The sequence below is a fragment of the Xylaria bambusicola genome (assembly GCF_022495145.1).
Source record: "Xylaria bambusicola strain CBS 139988 unplaced genomic scaffold F5B22scaffold_42, whole genome shotgun sequence".
In the NCBI taxonomy this organism is placed as follows: Eukaryota; Fungi; Ascomycota; class Sordariomycetes; order Xylariales; family Xylariaceae; genus Xylaria; species Xylaria bambusicola.
This window is the reverse complement of record NW_025953595.1, coordinates 151,570-170,701: the sequence shown is the minus strand read 5'-3', so window position 1 is coordinate 170,701 and position 19,132 is coordinate 151,570. Positions and strand designations below refer to the sequence as shown.

The 19,132-nt window shown below is 50.8% G+C and overlaps 8 protein-coding genes across 8 annotated transcripts; 5 read left to right on the top strand and 3 right to left on the bottom strand.

Annotated features, from left to right (window-relative positions):
* The first annotated feature begins 863 nt into the window (after window positions 1-863).
* Window positions 864-2,288, top strand: F5B22DRAFT_370951 (enoyl-CoA hydratase/isomerase). The gene has a single exon (XM_047971167.1). It carries the CDS (start codon window positions 1,305-1,307, stop codon window positions 2,136-2,138), a length of 834 nt encoding a protein of 277 aa, XP_047828060.1. The 5' UTR covers window positions 864-1,304; the 3' UTR covers window positions 2,139-2,288.
* Window positions 2,289-4,279: 1,991 nt separating this feature from the next.
* Window positions 4,280-6,418, top strand: F5B22DRAFT_649368 (fungal trichothecene efflux pump; the record flags this gene model as incomplete). The annotated part of the gene is made up of 7 exons (XM_047979162.1): window positions 4,280-4,459; window positions 4,526-4,607; window positions 4,675-5,007; window positions 5,071-5,238; window positions 5,297-5,538; window positions 5,591-5,677; window positions 5,738-6,418. The coding sequence occupies 7 exons, from the start codon at window positions 4,280-4,282 to the stop codon at window positions 6,416-6,418; spliced, it is 1,773 nt and encodes a 590-aa protein (XP_047828059.1).
* A 1,210-nt stretch (window positions 6,419-7,628) lies between these two features.
* On the top strand, window positions 7,629-10,043 carry F5B22DRAFT_618417 (alpha-N-arabinofuranosidase 2). Its single transcript, XM_047975697.1, has 6 exons — window positions 7,629-8,369; window positions 8,463-8,750; window positions 8,814-8,999; window positions 9,148-9,162; window positions 9,319-9,888; window positions 9,959-10,043. The coding sequence occupies exons 1-5, from the start codon at window positions 7,887-7,889 to the stop codon at window positions 9,550-9,552; spliced, it is 1,206 nt and encodes a 401-aa protein (XP_047828058.1). The 5' UTR covers window positions 7,629-7,886; the 3' UTR covers window positions 9,553-9,888; window positions 9,959-10,043.
* On the bottom strand, window positions 9,562-10,744 carry F5B22DRAFT_370799 (CAP domain-containing protein). Its single transcript, XM_047971165.1, has one exon. The coding sequence runs from the start codon at window positions 10,568-10,570 to the stop codon at window positions 9,926-9,928; it is 645 nt and encodes a 214-aa protein (XP_047828057.1). The 5' UTR covers window positions 10,571-10,744; the 3' UTR covers window positions 9,562-9,925.
* Window positions 10,745-11,293: 549 nt separating this feature from the next.
* F5B22DRAFT_618414 (alcohol dehydrogenase) lies at window positions 11,294-13,354 on the bottom strand. The gene is made up of 2 exons (XM_047975696.1): window positions 12,466-13,354; window positions 11,294-12,336 (listed from the first exon to the last, which is right to left on the bottom strand). Exons 1-2 carry the CDS (start codon window positions 12,746-12,748, stop codon window positions 11,600-11,602), a joined length of 1,020 nt encoding a protein of 339 aa, XP_047828056.1. The 5' UTR covers window positions 12,749-13,354; the 3' UTR covers window positions 11,294-11,599.
* Window positions 13,355-13,551: 197 nt separating this feature from the next.
* On the top strand, window positions 13,552-14,772 carry F5B22DRAFT_370777 (short-chain dehydrogenase/reductase SDR). Its single transcript, XM_047971164.1, has one exon. It carries the CDS (start codon window positions 13,884-13,886, stop codon window positions 14,631-14,633), a length of 750 nt encoding a protein of 249 aa, XP_047828055.1. The 5' UTR covers window positions 13,552-13,883; the 3' UTR covers window positions 14,634-14,772.
* F5B22DRAFT_370776 (Vta1 like-domain-containing protein) lies at window positions 14,773-16,639 on the bottom strand. The gene is made up of 4 exons (XM_047971163.1): window positions 16,341-16,639; window positions 16,173-16,273; window positions 15,985-16,112; window positions 14,773-15,911 (listed from the first exon to the last, which is right to left on the bottom strand). The coding sequence occupies exons 1-4, from the start codon at window positions 16,441-16,443 to the stop codon at window positions 14,912-14,914; spliced, it is 1,332 nt and encodes a 443-aa protein (XP_047828054.1). The 5' UTR covers window positions 16,444-16,639; the 3' UTR covers window positions 14,773-14,911.
* Window positions 16,640-17,449: 810 nt separating this feature from the next.
* On the top strand, window positions 17,450-19,024 carry F5B22DRAFT_649362 (thioredoxin-domain-containing protein; the record flags this gene model as incomplete). The annotated part of the gene is made up of 2 exons (XM_047979161.1): window positions 17,450-17,611; window positions 17,696-19,024. 2 exons carry the CDS (start codon window positions 17,450-17,452, stop codon window positions 19,022-19,024), a joined length of 1,491 nt encoding a protein of 496 aa, XP_047828053.1.
* Between the last annotated feature and the right edge of the window lie 108 nt (window positions 19,025-19,132).

Here is a 19,132-nt window from a genome sequence, read left to right as displayed (position 1 = left end):
CAGTTTAAAGCTATATGCCGCTTGTACTGCATATTCCGAGTACGGCAGGGTTAGGACCTTTTACTGAATAATATATGTCTATCCATCTAATGCAAGGGATGCTGCATAAGTAGGATACCAACATCATGCACCGGAACATGAAACTGTAAGAATTTTCTTGTTTTCTGGCGGACCCCGTTTCCACTATGATTCGGACCGCCGCATGGCCACGACAGGGCTTCCGGTACACACGTAGCGCCCGTCTGATAGCTCCCGCGCATAACTTCTCCATAACTTGTGCGTTAAGGTTAAAACGACCGCTGCAGGAGAGACGCAGGGCATAGTGTGGCAACAACAATTACTGCCTACACTACATACATGTACACTATAACAGGGCTAAAAAGATATTTACAAAATTTTATATTTTCGCGCGTAGAGAACTCGGGTGCGGATAAATACGCTCTCGTTCCATCCTGCTAACATTCCGGTCGCGAGGCAAAAGTTAGCCCTCGTGAGAATCTAGAACCTGCCAGGGCGCTGTATTACTTAAGTACATGTAACTGTGGGAAACTATCCAAAAAGATGCCCACACCTGAGTACGCTCAACTATGCCCTTTGAGAGCTCCTTGACAGTCGAGACAGTTAGAACCATACGGTTATCTGAATAAATGATCCTTGAACCTCCATCCACCCCATGTTACAAAGTAGATAACGTATGTTAGCGAGTAGATAGGTAGCGCATAGGTAGTTGAAGCCGTTGTCATCAAGAATCGTTCGTCTACCCACATCCCCATTCGAAGCGAAGAAGATAGTGCAAGGCCGACCTGCCTACAGTCAGCCATCATTTCCGTAAACACCAGATAGAACCCCTAAGGGTTCGTCTTGTGATTACACACCTACCTACGCTGCTCCGCTGCTGGCACTATTATAGCGCGGGAGTTGTCGCGGATCATTGCCGTCGCTAGCATAGCGCCAACTGCATCGGCTGAAGGATTCCATTCATGTGGGCACGCTACCATGTAAGTCATCTCCTCGCTAGTCCAGATACCTGGTGGATCTGCAACACGCCACCTCGACCGTATCGTGGTAAAAACGTGGAAATATGATGTCTTGCATGTAGGTGGTAATAGTTACCTTGATCTTAATCATACAGTACCACGTTTTGTTGTGCCGCAACGTGGAAGCATATCATCATAGTGCCGATTGCTGTCATCATACGTGCCCTTATTAGGCAGCTCAGTCACACACCTGCTTACACGAGTATGGGATTATACAATTAGACATCTCATTGCATCCCAGGTGACTTGATACACAACATCAACAACATGGCATCACCAACTGAGACCCCTCCGCCACCAACCCCAACTTTCTTAAAGCTGTCCTACCCAGCCCCAAGAGTCCTCTTGGTGCGTATGGATCGGCCAAAGGACCTCAACGCCATGTCAACCACGGGGCAGTGGGAAATGGACTCGGTATGGAAGTGGTTTGACCAGGAGCCACGCCTCAGCGTAGCCATTATCACAGGCACCGGTCGAGCCTTTTCAGCAGGTGCCGACCTCAAGGAATGGAATAACTCTATGTCTGATGATGCAGACCCCAAAAACCGTATGGGAAATGCGCCGGCCTTCAAGCCCCTAAGCCGCCGGCTCGGCAAGAAACCCGTGATCGCCGCCGTAAATGGTCTGGCAATGGGAGGGGGCTGTGAGTTCGTCGTTAACTGCGATCTTGTCGTAGTAGCCGATGATGCCTACTTTGGCCTTCCAGAGGTGAAAAGGGGTCTTGCGGCTATAGGAGGCGCTCTCCCCCGGCTGATACGCACCATCGGACTTCAACGGGCGTCCGAATTCGCGATGACAGGCCGGAAGGTCACGGCACAAGAGATGTATCAATGGGGAGTTGTCAACAAGGTGGTACCAAAAGACCAGGTTGTAGCCGAGGCTGTGAAATACGCCGAAGCCATAGCCCAGAACAGCCCAGACGCCATCATCTGCACGCGCGCGGGGCTACGCCAGGGGTGGGAGACGGCCAGTGTAGAACGGGCAGTAGAATGGACACTGGAGAAGGAATTCGCTGAGCTACAACGGGGTGAAAATATCCTTGAGGGGCTCAAAGCATTTTCGGAAAAGAGGGAGCCACAATGGAAAGCAAGCAAGCTCTAATAGTGTACTGTTCCGCTCCTGACCACGATCTGAAGGCATCTAGTTCTAATATAGCATATTTCTAATACCACTCTGTAGATTACTTTTACACGTGTATATCCAAGATAGACGGCTTTATAGTATGTACTACATATATAAACTATGCTTATACTCTGGGCTTTTATATTTTCCACTTACACGAGACACTTGAGCCAGCTGATACCAGCTTAGTACCGCATAAACCTACTAAAGTAGGTCAGGCCTACAGCAAGGCACAGTTGCTAAAGAATGCAGGCATGCAGTTGGCGTCCGCGCACGAATGACAGGACAACAAGGCCGCGATATAATCGCAACAGGCATTGCATTGTCAGGAGTACGCTAGTGTGGGACATGCTTATAGTAAGTGGCACACACGCATATTTACAGGTATACTCAGGCACGCTTACGCATGTTAATCTAGTTGACAATGCTGCTTGAGTAGCGTGGACTACAGTAAGAACTGCACGCTCTCGACGCTCTACTCACATTAGAGATTTCTCACCAGCACTAGAGCCTAGGCTAACACTACGGTTGGCTAGTAGTTGCACTAGAAGGCTTCGTCTGAACTTGGTAGCGTCGACTTAATGGAGTTGACGGACGGGAATGCCGATCATCCCCGGATTAGGGGAGAAGGGAGCTATAGTAGGTTAGTGCCGGGAATATTAAATGCTTCAGTGCTTAAATGCAGTTCAGGAGAGTCTGAGGAGAGCCAAGCACGAGGAGGAGGAGCAGCAGAGGAGGACAAGGAAATACCAAGCGGAGGCCAAGGCAGACCATGGACAGCAGTGCTGTGCTCAATCTATCATCTATCTGCGTTACCTACTAGGGATTATGTATGTGCCATGAATGCCTGGCATAACACGTGCACAGTGTCCCTCGCCAATCTTCCACTCCGCTCTTGATACAACGTCTCAACTTCTGTAGGCAGTTGTAGGGATGCCCCAAACCGACCCAACAGCAGAGCGTTTCAAACAAGAAACAAGCTTGCTTTTGGGCTTTATGCATAACTACACTGCCCTCCGGGCCCTCGTATCTACGATATCTTCCCCATAGTGTGTGGCGTAAGATCCCGGTTACCTGAGGAGAACCCGAGCATGCGGGTGATTCTACATCCAAACAGTTCTCCGGGTCACGCAGCATTTTCTATAATCCTTCCGGCAATTCGCCCTCTTTGCGCGCATCGGCACATCGAGATGGAACCCGGTGCCGTTTGTGTTAATCCACCGTCGCCGTCCCCGGCTCATTGTCCCGTTATGCAATACAAGATGAAAATTGTAGCAAAATTACCATCTATCACTACACCATCTCGGTAGCGTAGCGGAGCCCGCTTAGCCATAGTGAACAAAATGTCGAAGAAGCGTCTTCCCAGATTCCAACTAGCTTTACTTAGATGTTGTGGTTTTTTATCAAATTGTACGATAGTAGTGTACCCTGCCTTACTAGTTTCTGGTTATATCTCTCAAACAATACCAAGAATGTAAAAATTATGGGCGTTACGATGGTCCCGGCCTGGAGCCAGGTTCTACCCAGCACTTTCGCCATCGCGCCTCTCCACTTGCGCTGCGCTAGCATTTAAGATGCTGGGGGACAGCGCGGCGAGTCGACTTTCTCGGCATGGCGTCTGTGTCTGTGGTCCAATACGGATAACGACGAAGATCATCCGAAAAAAAGTGCTGTCTCCACGCACGCCGACACACTACTGTAGTGGACGTGGTCTATCAGACTCGGTGGACCTCATCTCCTGGACAGACCTTGGTACTGGACGCTATGACAAGGTTCCATGTTAATATAGAGTCCACCACTAGAAGCCAATGCAGTCCGTCTCGAACCGCTACGCTACACATGCACGAAAGCTTCCGTGCAGGACTAACGAAGAAGAACTCTCCTTTTGAAGAGTCGATCACTGCCCGTATACATATAGTAACGTCGTAAATCCCCACGCGTGGCAATCACAAGGTGTCCGTAAAAGTACCGCTCACTCGGCCGCTCGCTGACCCTTCTGCTACCACACTCTTTTGTTCCTATTTCGTTCGATGAGGATCCAGTAAGCGTCGCCGCTCTCAGTCTTAAGTTGCCTAGAGCCCAGTACTGCTGTCGAGATGTCGAGTCAACCGTCACCAACAATGGCTGGGGAAAAGGACACAATCATGACCGAGTCACACGCGCCATTTGACTTCGACAGCTCGTCGAGAGACTCGCAGCGTGTGCGCGATGATGACGCCGTGTCTGTTCGCAAGGAAGCCCTGGGCGATGACTTGCCCAAGGGTTATTTCTATTCTCCGCGCTTCCTGGGAGCCCTGGCTGTGAGTAGCCTCGTCCTTTTCCCACTCGATGGTGCTTATGATTTCGATATTGATGAGATTCTCTAGGGCTTCTGTCTCTCCTCCATTTCCGCTTACATATTTCTACTTTTCCCGACTAATATCTTGACTTACATCAATGCGGACATTGGTATGTGTTTTTCAGGCTTTTGGGGGCGACGGCGAGGCCCAGCATAGTAACTAAATCGCTACTCTAGGACCGAGTCCCTACATTTCTTGGGTCAACATTGGCCGAACATTGGCTTTGTCGTTCACCTACACCATTCTTGGACGTCTGTCTGATCTCTTCGGACGACGATGGTTCTTCATCATTGGCAATTTCGTTGCCCTCATCGGCATCATTGTCTGCTCCACTGCGCAGAATGTCAACGCCTTAATTGTCGGCAGCACCGTTTACGGTATCGGCGAGACGGTGCAGCTCAGCTTCAATGTGGCTATCGGCGAGCTGGTTCCTAACAAGTACCGGCCTCTGGTCCTATCATTCATCTTCGGCACCAGCGCGCCCATAGCTGGTATTGGTTCCGTTATTTGTACGTGGCCCCTATAATCTTCACATCCTTTTCGAACCTCTTCCGCTGACTTGAATTCAAAAGCTCGTGCGATCTACGAAAACCCGAACTTGGGATGGCGATGGACCTATCACCTTAACACGATCGTCGTGGCTGTTGCCATTGTTCTCCTTTTCTTTTTCTACCACCCTCCCACGTTTGATTTACTTCACGAGCGCAAGACAAAGCGACAGATTCTGAAGCAACTAGACTGTAAGTCTCAACGGTATCAATCAGCCCCGTGTGAAGATGCTAATCGGGCAATGGTCAGATGTTGGCACTTTCTTGTGGATTGCTGGTCTTACCCTCTTCCTGATTGGAATCAGCGTTGGTGGAACAGTCTACCCATGGAAATCGGCTACTACTCTCTCGACCATCGTCATCGGTGGTGTTCTTCTCATCGTTCTCTTCATCTACGAGACCTATGCCGATCTTGAGTACCCTGCAATCCCTGTTAAGTTCTTCCGCAACCGCGGCTTCATCAGCTTGGTCGCCTGTGCTACTGTTGCAACCGTAAGTCCGAACCGGACATGTTTCATGACACAAATGATTGACAGTGCCATAGATGTTCTACTACTCGGCTGTGCTCCTTTGGCCACAGCAGGTCAAGGCCTTGTTCACTTCTGACATCACATACGGTGGTTGGCTCTCGGTAAGGACTTTCCCTGCGCCCCTTTCAATGCATTGCTTGTCATCTAACTACTTCGATTAGGCCACCGTTCCCAGTGCTACAGCTATCGGACAAGTCGCTGGAGGTTTTATTGTAAGGGGCAAACAAATCAACGTTCGATACTGGATTATTTTCTCGACTTTCGCCATGGTCGGTTTCGTTGGTTCTTTGGCAGCGCTTACTCCTACGAGTCTGAACACCGGAATCGCCTTGACACTCGTAGGCCCATTCTTCGTCGGCATCATCGAGTTGACCGCGCTCGCCATTGCCCCTCTATTCTGCAAACCCGAAGACATTGGTCTCGCATCTGGTCTTTTGGCTTCGATCCGTTCCGCTGGTGGCTCCATCGCTGTCACAGTCTACAGCACGATTCTCTCGAACCGTCTCAAATTCACCGTCCCACATGCTGTTGGCCCCGCCGCCATCTCTGCTGGTCTTCCCGAGGACCAGGTTCCATCCCTCGCTGCCGCCGTTCTAGGCGGAACACTGGCCAAGTTCCCCGGCCTGACCCCCGAGATTTCCAGCGCCATCTCCGCCGTCATTCCCAATGCCTACTCTCAGGCCTACCAGACTGTCTACCTGGCTAGTTTCGGCTTCGGCGCTATCGCCATCCTGGGCTGCCTGTTCGCGAAAGATGCTAGAGATCTGTTGACGGACAAGGTTGAGCGCAAGATGACCGGAGTGAAGTCCGCCGAGAAGGGCAACGCTTCGGACAGCATTTGAAAAGATTTTTCGAGACAGACATGTTTTAAGCGAGCGAGCATGACGAATAGAGTTGATGATTCCAAAGTTTGGGTTACGAGTTTGAGCTGCCATTATTTGTGTGATGTCGCATATGAGATTTTCAAGATTCTCCAGCAGCTCTCCTTCGTAGTACATATTATGCTAGCTAAAAGCATTGCACCTATTTGCGTACATAGAAAAGTAGCATTAGTCGCCTATAATGATACCCGTTCGTTCAGCACTTGTTTATATTTCGGGAATTCTTTATCTCCATAGTCTTATCATGTTGATTCATCACTCCTCTTCCTCAGACGACTTAGGCACATGACTTGTATATAGCTGAGACTGCGCCTGACTTCTGAAGTTGTGGTTTCATTATAACAATTCAAGACATATGGACCTCAATTGCGACCATTCCGGCTATCGATCACGGTATCGAGCAATAGCACTAGAGCGCTATCCGGTCGCCGGTGACCCACATCATGACATATCTCGTGCACTGGATCGAATTTTATCAGAAGGGTGAATTGGAAAGCCTTCTGATGCGGAATGTGTGTCAACGCGCGCTCACACCGGTTCACTTTCCACCATTGCCCGTACATACTGAACCCATCCGGGGTAGTAGAGTGACACGAAATTACTCGCCAGCGGAGATAATTTTCTATTTGCGGATTAGGGGCATTCTCCCATTACGTACACTGTGACAATGGCACTAAACTTCTGTGGTTTGGGGAAGAAGAGTATCTTTTTGTTTGGTACCGATCTAACGCTAGTTAAATGCTACCATCCTCTTCATGGTACTGATGTGACGTAACGACACTATATGTAGACTATGATTGTTCCTATCTGGCACACACCCCTTGTAGAGATCGGGCTATTCGATGGTCCAGGAACCGCAAACGTCAAGTCATGAAAGAGGAAAATGGGTAGAAAAGTGGTCGGCTGGGGTTTACAGATGTTGATACTTAAATATATCCATTTTTTTTTTAATAGATATACAACTCAGAAGTGGTCGTCCGGGCTCTTTTCTACAATCCAAGCCCCCATCCTGAAGCGTCATCAATGTAATTATGACAAACAAAGGCCATTCCACATTCCATGCCATTGTCTCCCCGCCTCATGGCATTGTGGGGTAGATGCAAACTGCGGGGAATAAGCTTAATAGGTAGTAGCTTTTATCAAGTAGGCTTGGAGCCGGTCGAGCATACACCGAGGTCAAGGTTACCACTAACTAGGAATTTATTGTAGTGTGAGGAGAGAGTTGGATCGGAAGTCTAGGATCAAGGTGCATCCTAGTGACTTGCTCGCCGTAGAAATCTTTGTCTGTACTTAAAAGCCACAATGGCCCATGATAGTGAACCCTTGTACGACTCTCGTAACACTCTTTCCCCTCCCCCGCCTCCATCAGGAAATGCAGAGAGCGGAAGTGAGCGCATAAAGCCTATACGAATAGACTTTCCGCAAAAACATGATGCAAGGCCTCAAACTTAAAGAGATTGTTCCCCTGGCATACTGCATAGGAATTGCTGCAGTGACTGCCCAGGTCTTCGACCCCAATCTAGGAACATCGTCGGGATGGGACCCTGCCACGGTCGGCACGAACAAGACGACCAATGTTACGTACTCGAATCCTGTCATGACCCTCAATGTCGGTGATCCATTCATGACGAAATACAGCGACCCTAGTGGCAAGAACTGGTATCTGTTCACGTACACGACCAATTCCAACATAACCCTCAAACGGTCGAGATATCTCACCGACAATTGGGACCATGCAGAGTCGCGCGTCATCTTCAACCCAGATCCCCTTTCTGGAGACCCTTGGTCGACAAGTCTTTGGGCACCAGAGATACATAATATCTCAGGGTCTTGGTATGCGATATTCACGGCTACTTCAGACGGAGAAAATCCACCACCGTTGCTAGATGCCATGTGCCCGTTCAATTGCCCCGTAAGTTGCATGCATAAAATTCTAAAGTAGCCAGAGTTAGCTTCATATAGCTGTGGTCATTGTGTAAACCCCATGCGCTGATATCTTCACTAGGCTGTCAACCACCGCATGTTTGTCCTAGCAGCCGACGGTCCGGATCCATGGACCGCGAGTTATTCGTTGAAACCCATGCTAGACACATACGACCAATTCGCCATCGACGGGACATACTTCCAACACGAAGACAAATTGTACCACATCTACTCATGCTGGCAAGACAAGTACTCAGCCTGGCCAGCCAACCTGTGTATCACTAAGATGTCCGATCCATGGACTGTGAACTCGACTTTCCTTGAGCGCCGCATCATCAGCGTGCCGGACCAGCCCTGGGAACAAGTACCCGTAAGTAGTGACCAACCCGCGAAGTCATGCCCGAACGTGGAATTTAACATGGTGATTCTTTAGTATGGAAGACCGATCAGGCTCGCGACCAACGAAGGACCCCAGCAGCTGATAAATCCTAATACAGGACAGAACTTTGTGATATACTCAGCCGCGCGAGTCAATACGCCGTTTTACTGCCTCGGAATGCTGGAGCTCGTCGGAAATGACCCCATGCAATATCAATCGTGGAAGAAGCGCACAGAGGGCGTAAGTGATACTCAACTTTTTTCTTCTTTTTTTATCTCTGTTATTTTATAAATCGCGATGCCGTTTTTAGCCTGCTGCTTTCCCATCATGTGTATATTTACTCTGGACCTAAACTTTCGAGCGTAATGGCTAACCTCGGACTATGCAGTGTGTATTCCACCAGGTTAGTTTGCTAGAGCTTTTTACCTTCATTCGATATACCTCAGAAGCACAAGTAGCCTCACTAGGGATTCCTTCTCCCTATCACTCTATATATTATCCTACACGTCGAGAATAATCTGCTGCAAATTGCTCTTGCTAATTTGAAATTCTCGAACAGAATACGGTTGCAGGAGTTTACGGGCCCGGCCATGCCTCCTTCACAACATCGCCTGATGGAAAGGAGGACTACCTCGTCTATCACGCGCAGACGACGGCAAATCCGCCCGGGGATATTTTCCGAACTGCGCGGATACAGAAGTTCACATGGAATGATGATGGCACGCCTAGATTCCCTCTGGCTGAGAACGGACCGTTCAATGTACCGGCTGGACAGAAGGAGTTGACGCAATAGGTAGGGAGATTAGTTAAACATGGTATGATAGACTTTTCTATAACCTCTAAGCATAATGTCAATTGGGTATCCAAATCCAATTCCTAATCTAACTAGTGACTGAATTGCGGCAACGCGCAAGTTTGTATCATAGAGATTCTATGCTAGGTAATGAGTGATAGGAGATTTACACGATAGGTCGTGTATAACCATGATGAATCGTTGCCGCAATTGATAAACCCCAAACTCGAACATCAAACAAGCTATCGAGCATTTCTTTCCAATGGGTATTCCCGCGTATCCTTTGTAAAACTTCCATCTCGCGATCCAGCGCAAGGAACTCCCATACTAAATACGCTACAAGCCCAACCATTTAGTATCATCATAATCACACTCACGGGAATAACAAACAAAGAAAGATACCTACGGGTAAAAAGCCAAACCAACCCAGATGATCACGCCTAGAGTCGTTCTTCGGCCTATCGACCTCGTTCTTGAAGGCGCCCAAGACGTTCCCCGGCGGCCAATACTCGCACACCAGATGCCACCCTTTCTCCCCGCATAGGCTCCGGTCGCACCCCACGGACCTAGTAGCCTTCCACACGAGCTGCGTGAAGTGTCCAGTTTTCGCGCTGTACCCCGGCCGTTCGTAGTTGTACCATTTCCGCTCATCGCCCCAGGCCTCGACCGCCGCTGTCGCGTTCCTGCATCCCACGGCCAGATTCTCGCCGAACGGACCCCCCGAGTGCTCCATCTTGCAGGGGGCCTTGGACAAGTACGATCTTGCGTACGAGGCGAGGGTGGCGTTCCACGTCAGCGCCGATGCGTTGTGCGCTTTGCGGTAGACGTTGGTGCTGTTCAGGATCGCCGAGGTGAAGGTTGGGGTATCTGTGAACTGGGGTTCGGCACGTGGCGTTGTTGTCGCTCGCGTTATCGTCATGGATGAGACTGGTTGCGCGAGGAGCAGGAGGAGGACGAGGGCTGCGAGATGCCTAGGACCTCCCTTGCCCCCGGATGCTGGCGATGTCTTGAAAATCATGAATAACTAAGTAGGAAGCGGGCTGGCGGTGCGTATTCCGCTTGTGCTAAGAGAAGAAGGAGAATAAAAAAACGTGTCTTAACATTCGAGAGAGATTTCTTCGAGAATATGAATATTATACATTGACGGTGCGCCTCAGTCGTAATAGTCTTGCATAGCTAAAGACAAACTTTACCATGTTGGCGGGACGCACAGTCTTTTGCTCGTGCATGTTTTAGGTAACCTAGGTAATGAGTGCAGAATTGCTTTTATGCATTCCAAAGCGAGAAGATCAAAATCCAACACGACTTATAAAACGCGATGGTTACCTAGAGTGTCCTTCCCTGGACGCACCTTCATCCCTCGGTTCACTTTTGGCGCCATGTTTCACGAGCACGGCACTCGTGATGTGAATGAATGAGTAAGACAAAAAGCCGATGACACGGTATTGGAGATCTAAGTAGGGTCGCTTGAGCCCCTGGCCTAGTACCCCTACCCAGATCTACCTTGTACAAATGAGCTTCAAAGGTAAGCGCTGCGGGGGAGTTTGGAGAAATTCCACCCCGCAGGTGAAGGAGGGAGGTGGGCGCTGAGTGAGTGAGCGATGTTGTGTAACGACCGTGATGTGACATTCTTATCTCCCTGATGCTTTGCGTCAAGATATTCTTGCTTCTGACATTGGATTTGTTTGTTACGCCCGAAGAGCTGCTGATCATGGGATGGGCCGGCCAACTATCGTACTGAGTGGGCTAGGTAGTGGGTTGGGTTCAATTCCTGTAGTTTATTGTTTATCGGTTAAGTTAAGTTAAGAGTATTGCGACAGACATCAGAGAAGTATCTTGCTACTAGTATACACAGGATGAAGGATATGAGCACATATAGAACACCACACTTGAAAGAGTCCAGGTAGATTCATCCGATAGCATTGTAGAGAATGAAACTCAATTTGCTTTCACCGCCTGCTAGATCTCAAGGATTCAAAACGCAAGCTTAACGCTACATCAGTGTGCTAATTGCAAAGCATAAGACATTGATTCTCAGCCTCTCCCCTTACATGACCAGAACTCCCCTGAACCTCGCCTTTCCAGAAGCGCAGTGCTCCATCGCCTTCGCAGCGTCCTCGAGCTTGAACTTCTCAATCATGCACTTGACGCCGTGGGTCTGCGAAAAGAGAATCGCGTCCTCGGAATCGAGCGCGTGGCCCGCAGGCCATCCCACCACTGAGATGCCCTTGATAACCATATTCGCGGTGTCGAACTCGACGGGGCCTATCGGTGCCAGCACGAGTAGCTTCCCGCCGGCCTCGACGCCGCCGACTAAGGGGCTGATAGATTTGGGGTTCGGTGCCGTCGAAACGATCATCGCGGCGCCTCCCATTTCCTGTAGCTTCTTGACCGGGTCATCCTTGCTCGTGTCAATGTATTCGTGCGCCCCGAGCTCGCGCGCGAATGACTCCTTGGCGCTCCCGGAGCTGATGGCCACGACGCGGTACCCCATCTTGTTGGCGTATTGCACTGCTAAATGGCCCAGCCCACCGAGCCCCTGGACCGCTACTAGGCTTCCTTGCTCGACGTGCTGCTTGCGCATGCTGTTGAAGACGGTCACGCCGGCACACAGCAGCGGCGCCGTCTCCGCTGGGTCGAGCTCCTTGGGCACGCGCACTACGGCCTCCGCGCGCAGAAGCACGTACTCGGCGTACCCACCGTCAAAGCTGACGCCGTTAACCTTCGCGTTGTCGCAGATGTTGAACAGGCCGCGGGCGCAAGCACGGCACGTGCTGTCATGACCTATCGTAATGGTGAATGGTTAGTCGGCGCATAAATTGCCTCAGGTGAGTATGTTTGTGAACACGCCCTTGTGTTTGCTGCGGAGAACGTAGTGTGATATTGGCACAAGCGAGCTAGGAACGAACTAACCTCCGTGCCACGGCCCTCCTACCCTGTCACCTTTGGCGAATTTGGTCACCCCATCGCCAACACTAACGACGTCACCAACGATTTCGTGACCCGGAACACGAGGCCATGGCTCGCCGAGGGCACCACTCGATGTCAAGATATCTGTGTGACACACGCCGCACGCGAGGACCTTGACGAGGACTTGGCCGGGGCCGGGCTCCTTCAGTTCGTACTCTTGGATGACTAGTGGCTCGCCGGTCTTGACGGTAGCAGCAGCCTTGTAGGTCTTCGGTAGCGAAGTCATTGTGATAGAGTCAATGTGTACCGTACGATGGACTTCTTGATATATTCAGCGAAAGGACCAGCGATATAATATGGCAATGACAATGGCTGCAGTACGGATACATATACCCTTGGGAAGTGGAGTGATACCAAGCGTTATATACCTAGGCGAGTATTCATCCTTGGATCCATTCCGCCATTGCTACACCACGAAGTCCTTCATGGATGTACATCACGCGTGGACAACTGCAACGCTGAATAACAAGCCTGCAGATTCTCCAACTTATAAAGGACATGACCAATCATAGATGGAAATAACCGTCCATCTGCTGTGCATGATGTAGGCTGGCTCCAAAGTAGCCTAACTGCACGGTCGTCAGACGGGCGCGGGGAAGCAGTCTAGACGTGTGAAGGATCGCATCTCTTGTTATCACACTTGATAACCAAGGGATGCAACATGGTGCCTCGGAATCATTCACTCTCACACCACGCATGAAAGTGGAGGAGTCCTTGCTTCAAATAGCTAGACCGGAATGTGATTGTGTGAAAATCAGCTTCCCTCTGCTCATTCCATGATTAGTGATGGGCAGGAGGAGCCTCGGAACTTGCGTGAATGAGGAGATCGTCAATATCGGACGATCCAGTTTCGACGTCACCCCCCGCACAGCCATGGGTCAACGGAGCGGATCACTACTTAGAATCTGTATCCAATCAGAAAATGATCCGCATCGGATGATTAGCTAATACCATGACAGTCGGATCTGACTGTGAGATAATCCAAATCCGAAAGCTACGGCGGAAAGATCTTGGCGCGTGATTGCAAAGCCGACTCATGGGACGCCGTAGTGAATACATCCGGTCCGCACGACGAACGCCGGCGGACCAAGCCACGGGTTTTAAGACGGTGTTTCGCGGAGTTTGATGCGAGCAACGTACATTATGACATCGGCTTTAGCGATTAACGAGTAAATGCCTAATTGTAGTGAGATGAAGTAGATATAAAATAAGACCAAGTCCTCTGGATGATTCCAATGTGATTAAGACACCCATCATCAAGTCATAAAGCCAACCAGTATTATCATATACCCAATTTAAGCCCCTATATTCAACGTCCACAAACACCTAGATTTTGCAATCTCCTTTCCACCATAAACAAAATGGCCAACCCCAACCTCAGCGGCAAAATCGCCCTAGTCACAGGCGGCACAAAAGGCATCGGCCTAGCCGCCGCCCAGCGTCTCTCCGCAGCTGGGGCAACCGTGGTCCTAAACTACAGCACCTCGGCCTCGGCCGCCGAAGCAGCCCTGTCCAAGCTGCCCTCGGACCGGACCATCGCGGTCCAAGCCGACGCATCCAGCCCGTCGCAAATGCGCGACCTCGTCTCCCAAATCGTATCCAAACACGGGCGGATCGACATAGTCCTCGCCAACGCAGGGACGATGCCCCTGCTGCCCCTCGAGCAACTAACCGAGGAGGTCTTCGACAAGACGTACGCGCTAAACGTCAAGGGCCCCATGTTCCTCGCCCAGGCCGCGGCGCCGCACATGCCCGCAGGCGGCCGCATCGTCTTCGTGAGCACGGGGATCGCGCGCAGCACCGCCGTGCCGCCTCCGTACGCCCTGTACGCGTCGACCAAGGGCGCCGTGGAGCAGCTCACGCGCGTGCTGGCCAAGGACCTCGGGCGGAAGGGGATCACGGTGAACGCCGTGGCCCCGGGCCCGACGGACACGGAGCTCTTCCGCGAGGGCAAGCCGGAGGCCATGATCAAGGCCATCGAGAGCCAGTCCCCGTTCAGCCGGCTCGGAAGCCCCGCTGAGATCGCCGAGGTTGTGGCGTTTATTGCTGGCCCTGAGAGCAGTTGGGTGTCCGGGCAGATTATTGGTGCGAATGGGGCTGCGTTTGTATAGATTTGTGAAGCGATGGCTGTTTTTAGTGTTGGAAGCAATTTGATGGTGACAGTTGTATATAGTAAATTCGGGGAATGTACAAGTTTGGGAATTATTTCATAGCAAATTAGAATTTCGACATCATCTATGGCCTCATTGCGATTGCATTTCTCGTATATACACTTCTCTATGCGCTGCGTGCCATCAGTGGAGCTCTCCTCACTTGCCATTACGTTGTTCACAAACTATGAATTGCAATTCGAAGGCGGAACAGTCACCTTCAAGATGTACTAATTGTATTACCGTGCCCCCAAGCTCGCAAGCGCCGCTTGTAACTCTCGTACCGCTGTCGGAACATCTTCAAAGTTGAGTGCAGATATTGCCCACTTGGCGTGTTTCTGCGCTTGTGCCATAGCCATATCATCACAATTATAGGGCCCAGTTGGCTGACTGTTGCCCCCATATTGCTGTACAGGAGGTGGTGGGGGAGCGGGTGCAGCCTTTGGTATTACCGGCTGGGAATAACCGTGATGATAATTGTGAGGCGCAGATGGAGCTTGAGCCGGGGTGTAATGCTGCTGTGGAGGTAGGAAGGGCGGCGCGGGTGCTGAGTGATGCTGATGCTGAGGGGGCGGATGATAGAAATCTTGTGGAGAAGATGGAACACCTGGCGACGCATGTGATACCGACGGCGGTTGTGATAGACGATGTGAGCCAGGACTTGGAATATCTGGTGCTGACCCAAGTGCACTGTGGGCACTATGGACACTATGGGTTGTTGATCCCGGAGGCGGCATGCTTGTGGTAGATGGCAGCTCAAGAGGGGATTGATCAGTCGTTGACGGAGCGCTGGGGAAATAACTCCCTGGCTCCTGGACAGGTACATCAGGAGGTGCTATAGGAGAAACTGGATCGGGTACTGATGCTGTAGGTGGGAGAGGTGAATTAGGGGCGGAGACAGCTGCGGCTGCGTTGAGCGAATAACTTGATGTTGGTCCACGAGATATTCCCCCGTCGTCTGGGGCATCCTCGACAGTTGCCGGCCGTGGTTGGCCAGAGCCGATCAGTTGTACCTCCGGGTCGTTAGGGTCAAGAGGTACGGCGCTCTCTTCTGGCTTGGGCTCTTCTTGTTTCGGGTTCGATTCATTTGGATCTTTGCCTTCCTTGATCGCTTTTAGTATTCGCGCGGCATTCCATTTGGCATATTTGATCTTGTCTTGTGTCTCCGGGTCGGGTTGACCCCAGATGTTGACGAGCTGGAAGAATGTGGCCGCTGCTTCAAAAGTACTAGCGGTTTGTCTGCGCCGCCAATATTAGCCGCTCCGGGTCCAATTACGATTATAAAGGATGTTGGGGGATGTTTATGACTGACTGTGTAACTTTGTTGGCTTTCAGAGGTCGAAGTGCCCGGTCGAAAGTTTCTTGAGCGAATTGTTCGACGTATGCTTGGCCGGCGACATCATCCAGTATAGCATCATTGTTTGCCTGATCTGTCTTCATCTGCGCAGATATATTACATGAGAAACTATCGAGCGCAATCGCATTTATGGAGGGCCGTACCTGTTCTAGCTTATCCATGACAGTTGTGGTAAATTGAAGGCACTCCTCGTCCTCATTATGAAGTGATCTCTTCAAGATCTGCTGCACCACCCAATAATAGCCTGTATCATCTACTTTTTAGCAAACCGTCGGGCGCATATATGCGGGTTCTCGCAAAAGGCAACATACACCAGTAGGCAATGACAGGCTTTGCGGTTTCGAGCTGGACGGCGCGTACGATGAATGGAGTGACGCCCGCAGGCTTAATCTTGCCTGGGACGTTGGCCGCCATGACGAGCGATAATTAACCCTAGGAATTGCAAGGCGTGCAAGCCCAAGAATCCCAAGTTGAGTTGGCGAAGGACGACGATGTGATCGGGAGAGGTTGCGCAGGTTGGTAGTCGTCGTAGTGAAATATGCCCAATCGTAGGCGCGTTACCGAGGTTGTTGCGACTCTGTTTGTGCAGAAGCAGACCAAGCACCTAACTTAGATCAAAGTATCACAATATGGAAGCCTGTCGAATGCCAAGAATGCGATCGGAAGCAAACCCAAAGGCACGCAGGCAACAGGGAGACAACAGGAACACGAACCTACGTCCTTGTCTGTGTCTTCTGTATGATTCTGTCCACGAGAATGATCAGGTCATAGACAGCAGGAGGTTACCTTCGCAGTCTACCTAGATTACTAGCTTGACTGACGTGCATCCCCGCTGAAGTCACCACCAACCCCAACGCCCATTAGGAGGTAGGTACCTGTAGGCAGAGAGCAGAAGGGAGCTATTAGCGCTCGGTTAGCGCCTGAGAGACAGCTCGCGCCACAACCTTCAGTTCCTACCTACCTAGACAGCCACTCAAACCCCCAGATTCTGTTGGAGCTGTGACAAGGATGCCTGGCGCCGCCTGCATTTTGACTGGGATTTCCTTGTACATATTCACCTTGGAGGGGCAGCAGCAGCTTGCCGCCAATTTACTGCCATCTGTTCTTTTGACCCGTGAGAGCATCAACTTTCCACCGTGGCCTCTTCTCATCCAACGCCGCACAATACAGTTGGCTGCTTATTCCTCTGGAACTATATATAAAGCGTGCGGCTAGCCACTGAGGAGGCAAAGCGCGTTAACCTCTCTCTGCCCATACACTCGCAAGTTCTGTGGTTTGATATCGTCATCTCCTTGCTCTGATCTGCCACAATCCCTGTTCCATTGTCTGAGTTCTGTGATCCACGTTCCTCCACATCTGGGAGTGCGTTCGATCCGTCCATCTATAAGATCGTGACTTGAATACGGGGAAGAAGTTCATTATGCATTATCTCAATCTCAACCCTACTGCTGCCGTCGCGGCAGTAGCTCTCCTTTCTGCGCTCCCCGCCGCGCAAGCTAGCTTATACACAAAGAGCTCCCCTGTTCTTCAAGTGAATGCAAAGAGTTACGATAGACTAATTGCCAAATCGAACCACACCTCTGTAAGTAACTCCTTGCCTGACACGTCTTAACGCCATTCGCCAAACATCTATCCGATCACTGATACCTGTCTTCTAATACACCAGGTGGTCGAATTCTATGCGCCATGGTGCGGACACTGCCAGAACCTGAAGCCCGCCTACGAAAAGGCTGCCAAGAACCTCGACGGCTTAGCCAAGGTTGCTGCCGTCAATTGTGACGAAGATGAGAATAAGCAATTCTGCGGCATGATGGGTGTCCAAGGCTTTCCTACGCTCAAAATCGTTCGCCCAGGGAAGAAGACGGGGAAGCCTGTTGTAGAGGACTACCAGGGAGAACGCTCTGCCAAGGCCATAGTCAATGCCGTGGTAGACAAGATCAGCAACCATGTCAAAAGGGTATCCGACAAAGACATCGACACCTTCCTCTCCACCAAAAATGAAACCGCCAAAGCTCTACTATTCACGGAGAAGGGTACCACAAGCGCCTTGCTGCGCAGCTTGGCAATCGACTTCTTGGATGTTATCTCATTTGCTCAGGTTCGAAATAAGGAGTCCAAGACGACCGAAATGTTTGGCATCAAATCCTATCCCGCTCTAGTCTTATTGCCTGGCGGTGATAAGGACGGTTTATTGTACGAGGGAGAGATGAAGAAGCCCGATATGCTCAAGTTCTTGTCACAGGCTGGCGGGCCCAATCCGGATCCAGCGCCTTTGAAGTCGAAGAATGACAAGAGTGAGAAGAGCAAAAAGGACAAGAAGGACAAGGCGTCTGGGGCTTCTTCTGAAACTACCTCTACTACCACAACCGAATCATCTGAAGCCAGCGAATCCCCCACCGCCGAGTCAAAGCCCAGGCTAGCTGAATTAGCCCCTCCGATCCCTGCGATCACATCGTCCCAAGCACTCATTAATGAATGCTTACATCCCAAAGCCCATATTTGCGTCTTGGCTTTTGCGCCCGCGGCTCATGGTGAAACAGCTGAGAAGGCGTTGACCAGCTTGTCCGAGATTGCCTTCAAGCATGCCCAGGCTGAGCGCCGCCTATTTCCTTTCTTCGAGGTTCACACGGACAATGATGCCGTCGCACCTGTGTTCAAAGGTCTTGAGCTGACAGGTGAGGTCGAAGTGGTCGCTATTAACGCAAAGAGGGGATGGTGGCGACACTATGAGGGCGACTTCAGCTCCGCAAGTGTAGAGAGCTGGATCGACGCCATTCGCATGAACGAGGGCCCCAGGAACAAATTACCCGAGGGAATCATTGGCGAAGTTAGCCAGGAGTCTGAACCCACAACAGGAAAGCCTGTTGAGTCAGTCGAGGTGAAGCTAGAGGAAGACGTCAAAGTCGAGGTAGAGACGGAGTCAGAGACATCATGGCAAGGCGCGGAGCCCACGCCAGAAGCTACTGATGCTCCCCCAAAGCACGAGGAGCTGTAATCAAGACCCAATGTTAGCGATAATTACATAGTGTAAAAATTGAAGGAAATTGATCCGATCAAACAGTGAATCGCTTACCTTGTTGCGTGGATTGCCTTCAAACCGAGC